At 37.9% G+C, this 16,355-nt stretch overlaps 2 protein-coding genes across 4 annotated transcripts in view; both read left to right on the top strand.

Annotated features, from left to right (window-relative positions):
* LOC126425040 (transmembrane protein 50B) overlaps positions 1-16,355 on the top strand; it is a 515,390-nt gene that overhangs the window by 90,854 nt on the left and 408,181 nt on the right. The gene's annotated exons all lie outside the window — the stretch shown is intronic.
* LOC126425042 (uncharacterized) overlaps positions 14,227-16,355 on the top strand; it is a 189,069-nt gene continuing 186,940 nt past the window's right edge. Inside the window, exon 1 of one of the 2 annotated variants that reach the window (XM_050087952.1) lies at positions 14,227-14,273. In XM_050087952.1, the coding sequence (XP_049943909.1) occupies positions 14,232-14,273 (42 nt within the window). In that variant the 5' untranslated portion in view covers positions 14,227-14,231. The remainder of the gene's footprint in view (positions 14,274-16,355) is intronic. The other variant, XM_050087950.1, reaches the window with a different exon arrangement.

Here is a 16,355-nt window from a genome sequence, read left to right as displayed (position 1 = left end):
TTTGCAACATAATATTGGTTACCCTTTATATTTGTGAGGATTCGAAGTGATCTGTAGTACCCTACAGATACTTGCAGCAATACAAATTATTTGAGCTTGCTGAAGTTCTAGTAAGAAGAGAACTACAAAACCCATCCGTCACTGTGAATGAAGTTCATCATGACAAAAACTGGGAATAAAAATATTTTGTCACATTATGCTACTATTTTTTGTTGCTGGAAATCCAGATGTTCGGTTCGCACCTGGTGCTCTACCGTATCAATACATTCAGCAACTGGGTTGCATTATAAGGCAGCAGCAGCGTAGTGTGCTGGAGCTGGTAACGACCATTGACAGCCGGGAATTGTGACATTCGTATTAATGCAAACGTTTTGTTACGAAATTTTCGCTTTATGGGGTTAATTAATTAATCCTTTCATCCCGCCATCCCCCTGGACTGAACCTACATTGAACAACCTCACTCCCATTTACTCTTCAGTCTTCTCCTCTTTCCCTTTCCTCTTTAGCCATTCACACATCTTTTCATCCTACATAGTTGTGTTTATCTTTATACTGTATACCTCTTTACTTCTGTATGCATCCTCTTTGGTTTGAAGCTGGCACAGTACTTACAGTAAAATACTTTTGGCTTCCCTCTGACAACCATGCCTCCATCCTTGCTACCCTCCCTGTTTTCCTCTCCCTGTTGCTTCATAACCTGGGTTGTGAGTAACTGAATCCACCTTCCCTTCTTCCCTTCCTTTCCCCTCTCTCCTCCCTGATAAAGGAACATTTGTTCCGAAAGCTAGGAACGTAAATTTTCGGTTCTGTTTTTTTGTGTATCTATCAGCTGTACTGATCTGAGGTAAGTACTGGCTAGCCCCTCTCTCTCTGTGTTAGTATTTGTTTCACATCTTTATATGAGATTTTCCATTAATTATTTAATTAATTAATTGGGCAGACAAGGGTACACACAATAATATGTCAGCCAATGAGCAGAGTCGGCATTAATTATTTGCTTCACGACCAGTCGTTGCCAACATCGGCACAGTTTGCCACCACTGCCTTAAGAAAAATTGCACCTGACAGTTAAGATGGTTTTTTTTTATTTTATTTTTTTTTTTTAAAAAAAAAGAAAAACAAGCGAAATACATTGTTGCAAGCCATGGGTACATAGCTCATTAGGACCCAGTGTGGCCGCCCTGAAAAGCAGACCATACCACCCTAGTCAGAGCTTAATGGTGATAGGGTTGGCGATATTGAAGCAAAGTTTAGTCACTGATTTCAGCCAAGGTGAAGCGCGCAGTTTTATTCTGTCTTGTTCTCTGCAAGTGTGAAGAGTTATTGAGGGGACATGGGGTGGTAATACATCTTGGTGAGCTGAAGAATTAGCAGTAAGAAAAAAGAGAGGGCGATTGGCTAACATAGGAAAATAGTGTACTCATAGTGTTCTACTGTGGATAGGTTGTAGTTGTACACTTTCGGGTACACGAATGCTGTGTTTGAGTTGTGAAGTCTATGTCACATGGATTTCATAACTGTGCGTCAATTGGTATTGTAATAATATTGTATTGTTATTTATTGAGCATCCATTTTATCATATACAATTACGTAGGAGTTGACATGTTACATTATTTGAGTTTGTAATTACACTCTAAATTAATAATATAGGCCTACATTGGTAAAATCTAAATAAATTACCAGGTGATGAAAAAGTCAGTATACATTTGGAAACTGAATAAATCAAGGAATAATGTTGATAGAGAGGTACAAATTGACACACATGCTTGGAATGACATGGGGTTTTATTAGAACAAAAAAAATACAAAAGTTCCAAAAATGTCTGACAAATGCCGCTTCATCTGATCAGAATAGCAGTAATTAGAATAACAAAGTAAGACAAAGCAAAGATGATGTTCTTTACAGGAAATGCTCAATATGTCCACCATAATATCTCAACAATAGCTGTAGTCGAGCAATAATGTTGTGTACAACACTGTAAAGCATATCCGGAGTTATGGTGAGGCATTGGCGTCGGATGTTGTCTTTCAGCATCCCTAGAGATGCACTTGCAACTTCAGGTAACCCCAAAGCCAATAATTGCACGGACTGAGGTCTGGGGACCTGTGAGGCCAAGCATGACGAAAATGTTATCTGAGCACACGATCATCACCAAACGACGTGCGCAAGAGATCTTTCACGTGTCTAGCAATATGGGCTTGAGTGCCATCCTGCATAAACATTGTATGTTCCAGCAGGTGCTTATCAGCCAGGGTGGGGATGATGCGATTCTGTAACATATCGGCGTACCTCTCACCCGTCAAGGTAGCAGTTACAAAACCAGAATCGCGCATTTCCTCAAAGAGAAAAGGCCCGATAACAGTAGATGTGGTAAATGCAACCCATACCGTGACCTTCTCGTCATGCAATGGAGTTTCCACGACAGTTCTAGGATTTTCGGTAGCTCTCAAATTCTGCAGTTGTGGGCGTTGACAGACCCAAGGTCCACAACACGTTACTCAACCAATAATCATTTTCCGCCATCTTTTGAAACGCCCACACCGCAAATGCCCTCCGCTTCACTATATCGCCAGGTAACAGTTCGTGATGCCGATGGATTTTGTACGGATAGCATCGTAGGGTATGCCTAAGTGCCAACCAAACAGTAGTGTATGGAATGCTGGTCGACGTGAGACTGCACTAGCACTGACTGCTCCATGCATAGGCGAACCCGCTACAGTCTCCATTTCTTCCTGAACTGTCTCAGCAGCATTATGCCTTGTGCTCAGTCGGCCACTACGGGGTCTATTGTCTAAACAACCCGTGGCTTCGAACTTCGAAATCATTCTGCCCACAGCTGCATTTGTCAATGGACCTTTACCCCTTCAAATCCCCTTCCTATGGCGATAGGATCGTAATGCTGAACTAGCACATTCCCCATTCTGATAATACAGCTTCACTAAAAGCGCCTTTTGAGGTAACGTCAACATGCTGCGACTGCTGGCGCATCTGATTCTCTCTCTTATTACAGCTCCTTTTATACACGATTGTCATGCGCAGTCACTGACATTTTGCTGTCCAGCTCCATCTGTCGGACATTTTGTGAACTTTGTTTTTTTATTTTGGTTCTAATAAAACCCCATGTACTCAAAGCATGTGTGTCAATTTTTACCTCTCTGTCTACATTATTCCGTGGCTTATTGTTTTCAAATTTATACTGACTTTTTGATCACCCGGTATATCTTGTGCAGCGTATAGCAGAGAATAACAGACCAAACAATAATTTATTAATTATAGTGTGTACAGGCAGATCATTTTCATACATTTGTTCAAATATGAATTATCATTATCATTGACCACTATGTCACTAGGCTCTGAAAATCCATGTACTCTGTAACACTGTAAAAACATTCTCTTAATAACCTTTTTAAGATCATTTTAAAATTTGATGCTTAAGGGAAGAGCACTAAAAAGGATTTTGGGGTGATATATTGCACTTTTGTGATATTGGGCCGTTTTGTGTGTTTCTCTGTGGAAATCATTCCTGGGTCTTGTTGGGTAGTAATGGCACTCACTATTTAAAGAAGAAAATGGGGGGTGAGATTTGATTTATATATCTACTATCGTAGATACATGAAGATGGAAGCGACATTATTTGATATTCTTTGAAAATTTACCTGCAGGGCTCTCTTGGTGCAGGCCCTTTCATTATTGTTAATGCTCATTTTTGAATAATGAATGACCAGTTTGCCAGACTCGAATTACCCCAAAATAAGACACCATACTGCGATAGACTGTGCATAAGAGCATAATAAGCACATATTACTGTTTTTTCACTGCAGCAGTTTTTCAGCATTCTGAGTATGTAGCAGCATTTACTTAGCTTTTTATTGAGCATTTCAATATGTTTATCCCTTTTTAGATGCTTGTCTAACCAGACACCTAAAAATTTTGTTTGAAGTTTGTAAAATCTTCTGTTCACCAAGTTTCAAACCTATATTGGGCTTTACTTTATTCGATACGTGGCTGAAATTCATCCCTCCCTCATTTACAAATAAACAGTTATCTCTAAACCATTTTCCTGCTTCTCCTTTTGTTTTTTCTACTTTGTGTTGCAAGTCAGTCTCATTCTGAGCTTTAATAAAAAAAAAAACTTGTATCGTCTGCATACAATACAGCATTAGCTAGTGTTAAACAGTTTGGTATATCATTTATAAAAATCAATAACTTTGCTTCAGTCAGTATTGTGATAATAGCGTATTGTTATTGTTATTTATTGAGCATCCATTTTTTCATATACAATGATGTAGGAGTTGTCATGTTACATTATATGAGTTTGTAATTATACAGTAATAACAGTGTAAGCATCTGCACGATTTTATCCATGTACTACTTTGCAAGATTTTGCTTTCTTCAGAGAAATTGTATACAAACTGTGGCTGATTTGTAGGTTGGTGTGTATGTCTGGCAGCAGAACATGGTCCGTGTATTTCCTTGTTCATACCATACATGTAGGTGAATCTGGTGACTCTCGTTCACTTACTTGATGATGATGATGATGATGATGATGATGGGCACACGTTTGGGTGTAGGATGTAAGATGCCCATATGTTATGTACAATATTTGGCACACATCTTTGTCTCCATATGCTATTATTTATGTTCCGTGAGCATGGCTAGATGCAATCAGAAAGTTACATACTGGTAGATAATTTTGCAGAATGTGTTGTAACTTCTGTCAGTATTGCTGTATTACTAGATGTGTGTCATTTACCAATTGCGACTGCACAGACTGCATCAAAAGTACATACCGATATGTATATCCATACGAATAGTGTTGTTTTTCACATAACAAAGAAAATAGTTAACAAATTTATCTGGTCTGTTTTGTCACTGTTCGAAATATTCCCGAGTGATATGGGCGCTGTTCGAAACGTGTTGCAATTTTCTCATTTGAATAATCCTGACGGCAACATTAGGTTGCAGTTCTTCAAAATTTGTAGAGAATCCATTGGAATGCTGTCTTCAGTTCATTTCTTTTGTTGTTGGTTTATTCATCTGCAGAGCAACAGATATTGTATGGATGTCATCAAACATTTCATACAAAAATAAACATGCCTCTTATTGTAGCTCATATACTCAGCCACATTTGTCTACTATCATGTCATAAATTGTTGAACAGTATCTGTTCTTGAATATTCAGTGGCTGTTATTTTAAATATTCATTTACAGAGTGATCAGCTATTATTCAGTAAATAATTTTTTAGTCTTTTGCCATAGGTGTGGGGATCATTTACATCTTTTACTTTTCGTGACACTCTATTGTATAATTTTATTCCATGGTACAAGACATTGTAGGTAGTTTTTGAATGGTTTCTTTTGTTTGGATGCAAACAGTGGGTTTGGTTCCACGGCCATATACTATACTGTCTGTGGTGTACAGATTGAATTTTTTCTTGTATACATTGTGTTGTGATTGATGTATTGACACAGAACTGTCAGAATTACTAGATTTTTGAATAATTTTTTTAGTGTGCCCTGTTACTACTACCATTGGTTACTATTCGTGCAGCTCTCTTTTGTATCTTGAAAATAGTTTTTATGTTCCCAGCACTTATTCGCCAAAACATTAGCCTATAACTGAGGATTGACTGCAAGGAATATTGCACACCAATGTAAGGATTTGTGGAGCTTAACATTCCAAGGATAGCATCTTTTGCACAATTTTCACCTACTCAGTCCGTTTCAATTGAGTCTAGATATGTTACCAATAATTTGGTATCACTTAAAATCTACTAAACCTCTCGCTTTCAATGTAGTAACATGGGTTTTTTTAGCTGCACATTTATACAGTTCCTTTAACGCATTTAAAGTTGCTGCCTATCCCAATGACCAGCTGTGCAAATCTCGTGAGCTTCATTGGAAGTTTCTGTTAATTGTTGAATTTGTGTCTGTAATTACTGTGGTAGTGTCATCAGTAAGTGGTACTTCTTCTCCATAACTGACACTCCAGAAAATTATTTACATATATATACAGAAGTAAATAATTTTCTGGAGTGTCAGTTATGGAGAAGAAGTACCACTTACTGATGACACTACCACAGTAATTACAGACACAAATTCAACAATTAACAGAAACTTCCAATATATACAGAATATATACAATATATACAATATATACAATATATACAATATACAATATATACAGAATATATACAATATATACAGAAGCCCTCCCATGAACCATGGACCTTGCCGTTGGTGGGGAGGCTTGCGTGCCTCAGCGATACAGATAGCCGTACCGTAGGTGCAACCACAACGGAGGGGTATCTGTTGAGAGGCCAGACAAACGTGTGGTTCCTGAAGAGGGGCAGCAGCCTTTTCAGTAGTTGCAAGGGCAACAGTCTGGATGATTGACTGATCTGGCCTTGTAACAATAACCAAAACGGCCTTGCTGTGCTGGTACTGCGAACGGCTGAAAGCAAGGGGAAACTACAGCCGTAATTTTTCCCGAGGGCATGCAGCTTTACTGTATGATTACATGATGATGGCGTCCTCTTGGGTAAAATATTCCGGAGGTAAAATAGTCCCCCATTCGGATCTCCGGGCGGGGACTACTCAAGAGGATGTCGTTATCAGGAGAAAGAAAACTGGCGTTCTACGGATCGGAGCGTGGAATGTCAGATCCCTTAATCGGGCAGGTAGGTTAGAAAATTTAAAAAGGGAAATGGATAGGTTAAAGTTAGATATAGTGGGAATTAGTGAAGTTCGGTGGCAGGAGGAACAAGACTTCTGGTCAGGTGACTACAGGGTTATAAACACAAAATCAAATAGGGGTAATGCAGGAGTAGGTTTAATAATGAATAGGAAAATAGGAATGCGGGTAAGCTACTACAAACAGCATAGTGAACGCATTATTGTGGCCAAGATAGATACGAAGCCCACACCTACTACAGTAGTACAAGTTTATATGCCAACTAGCTCTGCAGATGACGAAGAAATTGAAGGAATGTATGATGAAATAAAAGAAATTATTCAGATTGTGAAGGGAGACGAAAATTTAATAGTCATGGGTGACTGGAATTCGAGTGTAGGAAAAGGGAGAGAAGGAAACATAGTAGGTGAATATGGATTGGGGAACAGAAATGAAAGAGGAAGCCGCCTGGTAGAATTTTGCACAGAGCATAACTTAATCATAACTAACACTTGGTTTAAGAATCATGAAAGAAGGTTGTATACATGGAAGAACCCTGGAGATACTAAAAGGTATCAGATAGATTATATAATGGTAAGACAGAGATTTAGGAACCAGGTTTTAAATTGTAAGACATTTCCAGGGGCAGATGTGGACTCTGACCACAATCTATTGGTTATGACCTGTAGATTAAAACTGAAGAAACTGCAAAAAGGTGGGAATTTAAGGAAATGGGACCTGGATAAACTGAAAGAACCAGAGGTTGTACAGAGATTCAGGGAGAGCATAAGGGAGCAATTGACAGGAATGGGGGAAATAAATACAGTAGAAGAAGAATGGGTAGCTTTGAGGGATGAAGTAGTGAAGGTAGCAGAGGATCAAGTAGGTAAAAAGACGAGGGCTAGTAGAAATCCTTGGGTAACAGAAGAAATATTGAATTTAATTGATGAAAGGAGAAAATATAAAAATGCAGTAAGTGAAACAGGCAAAAAGGAATACAAACGTCTCAAAAATGAGATCGACAGGAAGTGCAAAATGGCTAAGCAGGGATGGCTAGAGGACAAATGTAAGGATGTAGAGGCCTATCTCACTAGGGGTAAGATAGATACCGCCTACAGGAAAATTAAAGAGACCTTTGGAGATCAGAGAACGACTTGTATGAATATCAAGAGCTCAGATGGAAACCCAGTTCTAAGCAAAGAAGGGAAAGCAGAAAGGTGGAAGGAGTATATAGAGGGTCTATACAAGGGCGATGTACTTGAGGACAATATTATGGAAATGGAAGAGAATGTAGATGAAGATGAAATGGGAGATACGATACTGCGTGAAGAGTTTGACAGAGCACTGAAAGACCTGAGTCAAAACAAGGCCCCCGGAGTAGACAATATTCCATTGGAACTACTGACGGCCGTGGGAGAGCCAGTCCTGACAAAACTCTACCATCTGGTGAGCAAGATGTATGAAACAGGCGAAATACCCTCAGACTTCAAGAAGAATATAATAATTCCAATCCCGAAGAAAGCAGGTGTTGACAGATGTGAAAATTACCGAACTATCAGCTTAATAAGTCACAGCTGCAAAATACTAACACGAATTCTTTACAGACGAATGGAAAAACTAGTAGAAGCCAACCTCGGGGAAGATCAGTTTGGATTCCGTAGAAACACTGGAACACGTGAGGCAATACTGACCTTACGACTTATCTTAGAAGAAAGATTAAGGAAAGGCAAACCTACGTTTCTAGCATTTGTAGACTTAGAGAAAGCTTTTGACAATGTTGACTGGAATACTCTCTTTCAAATTCTAAAGGTGGCAGGGGTAAAATACAGGGAGCGAAAGGCTATTTACAATTTGTACAGAAACCAGATGGCAGTTATAAGAGTCGAGGGACATGAAAGGGAAGCAGTGGTTGGGAAGGGAGTAAGACAGGGTTGTAGCCTCTCCCCGATGTTGTTCAATCTGTATATTGAGCAAGCAGTAAAGGAAACAAAAGAAAAATTCGGGGTAGGTATTAAAATTCATGGAGAAGAAATAAAAACTTTGAGGTTCGCCGATGACATTGTAATTCTGTCAGAGACAGCAAAGGACTTGGAAGAGCAGTTGAATGGAATGGACAGTGTCTTGAAAGGAGGATATAAGATGAACATCAACAAAAGCAAAACAAGGATAATGGAATGTAGTCTAATTAAGTCGGGTGATGCTGAGGGAATTAGATTAGGAAATGAGGCACTTAAAGTAGTAAAGGAGTTTTGCTATTTGGGGAGCAAAATAACTGATGATGGTCGAAGTAGAGAGGATATAAAATGTAGGCTGGCAATGGCAAGGAAAGCGTTTCTGAAGAAGAGAAATTTGTTAACATCCAGTATTGATTTAAGTGTCAGGAAGTCATTTCTGAAAGTATTCGTATGGAGTGTAGCCATGTATGGAAGTGAAACATGGACGATAAATAGTTTGGACAAGAAGAGAATAGAAGCTTTCGAAATGTGGTGCTACAGAAGAATGCTGAAGATTAGATGGGTAGATCACATAACTAATGAGGAAGTATTGAATAGGATTGGGGAGAAGAGAAGTTTGTGGCACAACTTGACCAGAAGAAGGGATCGGTTGGTAGGACATGTTCTGAGGCATCAAGGGATCACCAATTTAGTATTGGAGGGCAGCGTGGAGGGTAAAAATCGTAGAGGGAGACCAAGAGATGAATACACTAAGCAGATTCAGAAGGATGTAGGTTGCAGTAGGTACTGGGAGATGAAAAAGCTTGCACAGGATAGAGTAGCATGGAGAGCTGCATCAAACCAGTCTCAGGACTGAAGACCACAACAACAACAAACATATACAGAAGAGGGTTGGGCCTAATGCACTTCTATTAGTGACCCCTATATTATTATCATCTTCTTTCCTTTCTCAGACCTTAGGTCTGGTTAAAAATGGAAAGTGACGTGGACTTTGATCAAGCGTGACTTCCTTTTAACTCTACAGTATATGTTACATTGCATTTAGGAACTTTCGGGTAATTGAACATGTATCAATAATTACGGATTTCTGAAGTTGTATATATAAGTTTGGATGTAGCTGTATTGCATTGATGTACTGGTGGATATTGCGTGGTATGACTCCTGTAGTTGAAAGTATAATTGGTATAATGTCAACTTTATCCTGATGCCACATGTCCTTGACTTCCTCAGCCAGTTGGATGTATTTTTCAATTTTTTCTCCTGTTTTCTTCTGTATATCTGCTGTATTGGGTATGGATATTTCAATTAGTTGTGTCAATTTCTTCTTTTTATTGGTGAGTATGATGTCAGGTTTGTTATGTGGCGTTGTTTTATCTGTTATAATGGTTCTGTTCCAGTATAATTTGTATTCATCATTCTCCAGTACATTTTGTGGTGTATACTTGTATGTAGGAACGTGTTGTTTTAAAAGTTTATGTTGTAAGGCAAGCTGTTGATGTATTATTTTTGCGACGTTGTCATGTCTTCTGGGGTATTCTGTATTTGCTAGTATTGTACATCCGCTTGTGATGTGATCTACTGTTTCTATTTGTTGTTTGCAAAGTCTGCATTTATCCGTTGTGGTATTGGGATCTCTAATAATATGCTTGCTGTAATATCTGGTGTTTATTGTTTGATCCTGTATTGCAATCATTGAATCCTTCTGTCTCACTGTATATATTGCCTCTTTTTAGCCATGTGTTGGATGCGTCTTGATCGATGTGTGGCTGTGTTAGATGATATGGGTGCTTGCCATGTAGTGTTTTCTTTTTCCAATTTACTTTCTTTGTATCTGTTGATGTTATGTGATCTAAAGGGTTGTAGAGGTGGTTATGAAATTGTAGTGGTGTAGCCGATGTATTTATGTGGGTGATTGCTTTGTGTATTTTGCTAGTTTCTGCTCGTTCTAGAAAAAATTTTCTTAAATTGTCTACCTGTCCATAATGTAGGTTTTTTATGTCGATAAATCCCCTTCCTCCTTCCTTTCTGCTTAATGTGAATCTTTCTTTTGCTGAATGTATGTGATGTATTCTATATTTGTGGCATTGTGATCGTGTAAGTGTATTGAGTGCTTCTAGGTCTGTGTTACTCCATTTCACTACTCCAAATGAGTAGGTCAATATTGGTATAGCATAGGTATTTATAGCTTTTGTCTTGTTTCTTGCTGTCAATTCTGTTTTCAGTATTTTTGTTAGTCTTTGTCTATATTTTTCTTTTAGCTCTTCCTTAATATTTCTGTCATCTATTCCTATTTTTTGTCTGTATCCTAGATATTTATAGGCATCTGTTTTTTCCATCGCTTCTATGCAGTCGCTGTGGTTATCCAATATGTAATCTTCTTGTTTAGTGTGTTTTCCCTTGACTATGCTATTTTTCTTACATTTGTCTGTTCCAAAAGCCATATTTATATCATTGCTAAATACTTCTGTTATCTTTAGTAATTGGTTGAGTTGTTGATTTGTTGCTGCCAGTAGTTTTAGATCATCCATGTATAGCAAATGTGTGATTTTGTGTGGGTATGTTCCAGTAATATTGTAACCATAATTTGTATTATTTAGCATGTTGGATAGTGGGTTCAGAGCAAGGCAGAACCAGAAAGGACTTAATGAATCTCCTTGGTATATTCCACGCTTAATCTGTATTGGCTGTGATGTGATATTATTTGAATTTGTTTGGATATTAAGTGTAGTTTTCCAGTTTTTCATTACTATGTTTAGGAACTGTATCAGTTTAGGATCTACTTTATATATTTCCAATATTTGTAGTAACCATGAGTTGGGTACACTATCAAAAGCTTGTTGGTAATCAATGTATGCGTAGTGTAGCGACCTTTGTTTAGTTTTAGCTGGATATGTCACCTCTGCATCTATTATCAGTTGCTCTTTACATCCTCGTGCTCCTTTGCAACAGCCTTTTTGTTCTTCATTTATAATTTTGTTCTGTGTTGTATGTGTCACTAGTTTCTGTTTAATGACTGAAGTTAATATTTTGTATATTGTTGGTAGGCATGTTATGGGGCGATATTTAGCTGGGTTCGCTGTGTCTGCTTGATCTTTAGGTTTCAGATAAGTTATTCCATGTGTAAGTGTATCAGGGTATGTCTATGGGTCTGCAATGTAACTGTTAAATAATTTAGTTAGATGTGAATGTGTTGCGGTGAACTTCTTTAACCAGAAATTTGCTATTTTATCATTTCCAGGGGCTTTCCAATTGTGAGTAGAATTAATTGCTTGGGTGACTTCATGTTGCAAAATTGTCACTTCAGGCATTTGTGGTATCATCTTGTATGTGTCTGTTTCTGCTTGTATCCACCGTGCATGCCTGTTATGTTGTACCGGGTTTGACCATATGTTGCTCCAGAAGTGTTCCATGTCTGTTATGTTTGGTGGATTGTTTATTTTAATGTGTGTGTTATCTATTGTCTGGTAAAATTTCTTTTGGTTTGTGTTGAATGTTTGGTTTTGTTTCCTTCTATTTTCACTTTTTTTGTACCTTCTGAGTCGTTTGGCGAATGCTTGTAATTTCTGCTTCTTTTCGTCTAATTGCTCTGTCGCTTCTTGTTGTGAGATTTTACCTAACCTTTTTCGTTTTTTTTCCGAGATTTCATTTCTTATAAATTGTGTTAGCTGTCCGATGTCTTTTCTCAGTTTTTCTATTTTGATCTGTAGCCTGTGTTGCCATGCTGGTTTTGTGGGTTTCTTCTGTGTGTTGGTTGGTTCTGATCTCTGCCTAGTGTGTATATTTAGTGTAGTGAGTGCTCCTATATATACCAGTAGTTGTAACTCTTCCATAGTTGTGTTTTCATTTATTTTGTTGTGTATGATTGTGTTGATAGTTTTTATTGTTGTTTCGACTTGTGGGTTATTTGGTGGTCTACGCAAGAATGGTCTAATGTCTGTATTTGTGTCTTTGTATTCTATATATGTTAGCTGAAATTTTTCTTCTATATCTAATATCTGTGTCACTTTGTGTTCTATTTGTGCTTGTTCTGGTGGCTGCCTTAAGATTCCGTTTTCCTCTGATTGTTTAATTGGTGCGTGTTGTTCTTTGTTTGTTTGCTCTGGGATGTTTGAGTCCATTACTGTATTTTCTTCTTCTTCTGATTGCACATTATTTTGTTCCAGTATTTGTTGTACTTGTTGTTTGATGTTATCTAATTCTGACTGGGGTATCCTGTTATTTTTTATTATTACACGGATCTGATCAGCTAGTCGTCGTTCTGTTAAAAATTTTAATTCTGGGTATCTGGTAATAAATGTTGTGTATACTTGTGATCTGTATCCAGTTGTGTTGGTTCCTAGGTTTGTTGCTTGGTAATAACAGAACATGAGGTGTCGATTAACTTCATCTGACCATCTCATCCTCTGTCTTTGTTTTCCTTCTAGGGTGGTTGCAGGAAGCATATCCTGCAAAACTCCTCTATTTGGATTTAAATCATTTTCCAGTTGGCTAGCAGTGTCGTTACCATTGTGGGCGGGCATAGGGTTCAAGCGTCGTCCCCGACCATGACGGCGCTTGTCCGAGGCTTCATTAGTTCTGTCCTGAACCAACTAATCACACTAAAAGGGGGGTTAGCCCTATTAGTGGTTTGTTCTTTTCGTCGCCTTTTACGACTGGCAGAACATACCGGAGGCCTATTCTTTTCCCGGGCCTCCACGGGATTTATTATTATTATTATTATTATTATTATTATTTGGGTATAATAAATGCTTTACTACTAGGATTAAAGAAATGTGAGATTTCAACTTTACACCTGGTTTTCCAATTATGACTCAGCCAGTTCTTAGACATACCACTGGATTTTATTTCACAAATTACAACTATCAGTAAGGGATAAGTGCTGTCAGATGCCTTAGATGGAGCCAAAAACATGCCTGTTACTTTCTCGCCCATGTCTAGTGCTTGGAGTGCAACTCCAGTAAACTGCACTATAGCTGACTGTGTACCTGTTGCGGTCCTGAAAGCAGATTGTTAATTGCAGGGAAGGTTGTATTTATGTTGGTAATTCATGAGGCAAGTTTTCATTATAGTCGCTATAGTTTCAGAAATGCTAGATACTGAAGAAATAGGTGTGTAGCTTTCTAAATGTTTTGCATCACCATCTTTTTAGTATTGGTATTACTTCTGCTTGTTTCAGATATGCAGGAAAGCAGTCAGATTGAAAGGTTCATTAATTACTATTGTTGATGGGTTTTTGTTTGTATACATTTAAGGACATTGACTGGGATATCATTTAAGCCTGTGTATTTTTTGTTTAAATTGCATATTTTCTTTCCTTGGAGAAAGCACCATTGAGAGTTACAAGTGCTGGTACTTGATTTATTCTAAAGATTAATTCACCCTTAGGTACTTAAGAGTGGCTGTTAGTTGGGCGCAGGTCCTGTTCAGTACATTCCGTAAATATTATGGCTACACAGTGGAATTAAATGTCGTATGTAAGAATGTTTTGTGGAACTGTGCATGTGACTGCTAAAAGTGTCATTAAGACCAATTGCTTTTACCTTCTATTCAAATATTTCTGGCAGTGTACTGATCTGTGCTTTTTTTTCTCTTCCAGATTGTCCATGCTGTCAACATTTCTCAGACGAGATAGAGACGATGTACCGGTAATGTATCTGCATGTTACATGAGCACATCTTGTGCTGAAGTCATGTTAGATTAGTCATTAATGCCTGCCATTTTCCTGTGTGCCTTGGAGTTGCTGCTTCTCATTAAACAGCAGTATGCCACTTACTCAAGCTAGCAGTAATGAAATGCAGCTGTACTTCAATGTCTGTCCCTGATCCAAGTGTTACTGCACATAAGCACATTTCAGTTACTGTTAGAGGCACATTAAATTGCTCAGAAATGTTTAAGCCAAGAAACATTAGGCTTCATCACAGAATTAAATGCTTTGACATTAAATATTGAACGCACTTGTCTATTGAAACATCAATATTATGCCAAAGGATTGAAGACTGCTTTTCCAATAAAGCGAGCAATTTGTTAAAATAGTACAGTTCAACTATGATAAATGAGTGGTAGGCCTATATTTTGTGAAGTCTCTGGAGTGGGCTTTCTATAACATTAAGTTTCTTAAAGATACAACAGATTCCCTAGTGATATTATAGTAGCTGTTGTCTATCTCAGAAAAAGATGATTTGCACTGATGTGGCTCAAATGCAGTGCAGTTGATACTGATCAATCAGGTTTACACAGAGTGGAAGTTACGTTGTGTTGTAATTGTTCTGATTCTGTCACCTTGTTACACAGAAAACTGGTGAAGTACTCTAAGTGATAGTTTCCAAATGGAGGAAGGTATGAATTCAGCTACTTCGATTAGCCTAAGCCCTTTCGGACTCAACGTGCTTTATGGTCATGTGGCTTCTACAGAGTTCAGCTATTAGGTGTTCCCTGAAGGCTGTCGCTTCAGCCTTCCCATCAGACGTCTACTGTATGTCACGTGTGCGTCTAAAGCAGAATAGAAAATGCTGTATTGAATTTGATTCTAATAAATTGAAGCTCATGTTTGGTGGCTTTTATAATTTAGGATGTATCAATAAATGTTTCCGAGCACCAAGACATGGAGGATCTTCTGAAAATGTCATCACTGGTACAATTTGTTGTAAGAACAGGGTGGGATACATAAAGTGAAAAGATTTTTAGATCTCATTACTAATATAATATAAATATGATGTCATATTAGATGTACATATATACAAGGGCTCTTGCAGGGGAGTGAGTTTGTTTTTTGTCAGCATGCTAGATAATGCAAGCCAATGAAGGTTTTTTATGTCACTGCTTGATATGATAATTCACTGTTCATCCAATAACCATAACCCTGTCACTAAGACCCATGAATCTGGAAACATCTCTGTTCCATTAGGCAAGCTCATAATCACTGCAGATAGAACACAAGACAGCACATTAAATATCTTAGGTTTAGAACTGAAAATGCAAAAAACATAAACAGTTAACATACACAGAATAAAATCTCTTTCCAAAACACATTTTCTAATATGATTTATTATGATTGTTGAGAAACATGATATTGCGAGACAAATGAGGTTTGGTACATGGTTTTCATGCGGGTACCAGATTTGGTGTTAATCATTAGTTGATTATGAATCAGGAAGAAGATAAAATACGTAAACTGGTGCTAGTGTAGTCTGAAACATCGTAGTGGTGACACTGATGTGGAGCATAGCCAGATGCTAAGGTCAGTTCACATAAATGTATATTACATCATCCACCAGTTGGGAGATAGACCTGGCCATGCTGACAGTACTTATTGGCAAAGAACTCTGTTCTCACATTCATGGACTTTCACCAGAAAAAGTTCCAATGCAGTGCTACAGAATGGCAAGTTCAAAGAATAGATCGGATACGCTCACTGGACCAAATTGGAAAGCTGACTGCCATTGTAACTGATGTAAAAAGAATCTGCAATGACACTTAAAAATGTATGGATACTTACCTAAAGCATATTGTCACTGATAAATAATTATGTAGTTTACTTGCCAGGTAGAAATATTAGAAGATCCAATTTGTGCTTCATGCTGTAGTATTGGGTGAACTGTTGAATAATCTGTTCCTGTAACTGGACTGAATGTGATTAGTGTTTGAATGGAATGTTAGTTGACAGTAGCTAAATGCTATTTTGAAAACATTGTATGGTCTGTACTGTATTTCTTACTGCATTATAGCTG

The sequence above is a fragment of the Schistocerca serialis genome, chromosome 10 (assembly GCF_023864345.2).
Source record: "Schistocerca serialis cubense isolate TAMUIC-IGC-003099 chromosome 10, iqSchSeri2.2, whole genome shotgun sequence".
Classification (NCBI taxonomy): domain Eukaryota; kingdom Metazoa; phylum Arthropoda; class Insecta; order Orthoptera; family Acrididae; genus Schistocerca; species Schistocerca serialis.
This window is presented reverse-complemented; position numbering and strand designations above follow the sequence as displayed.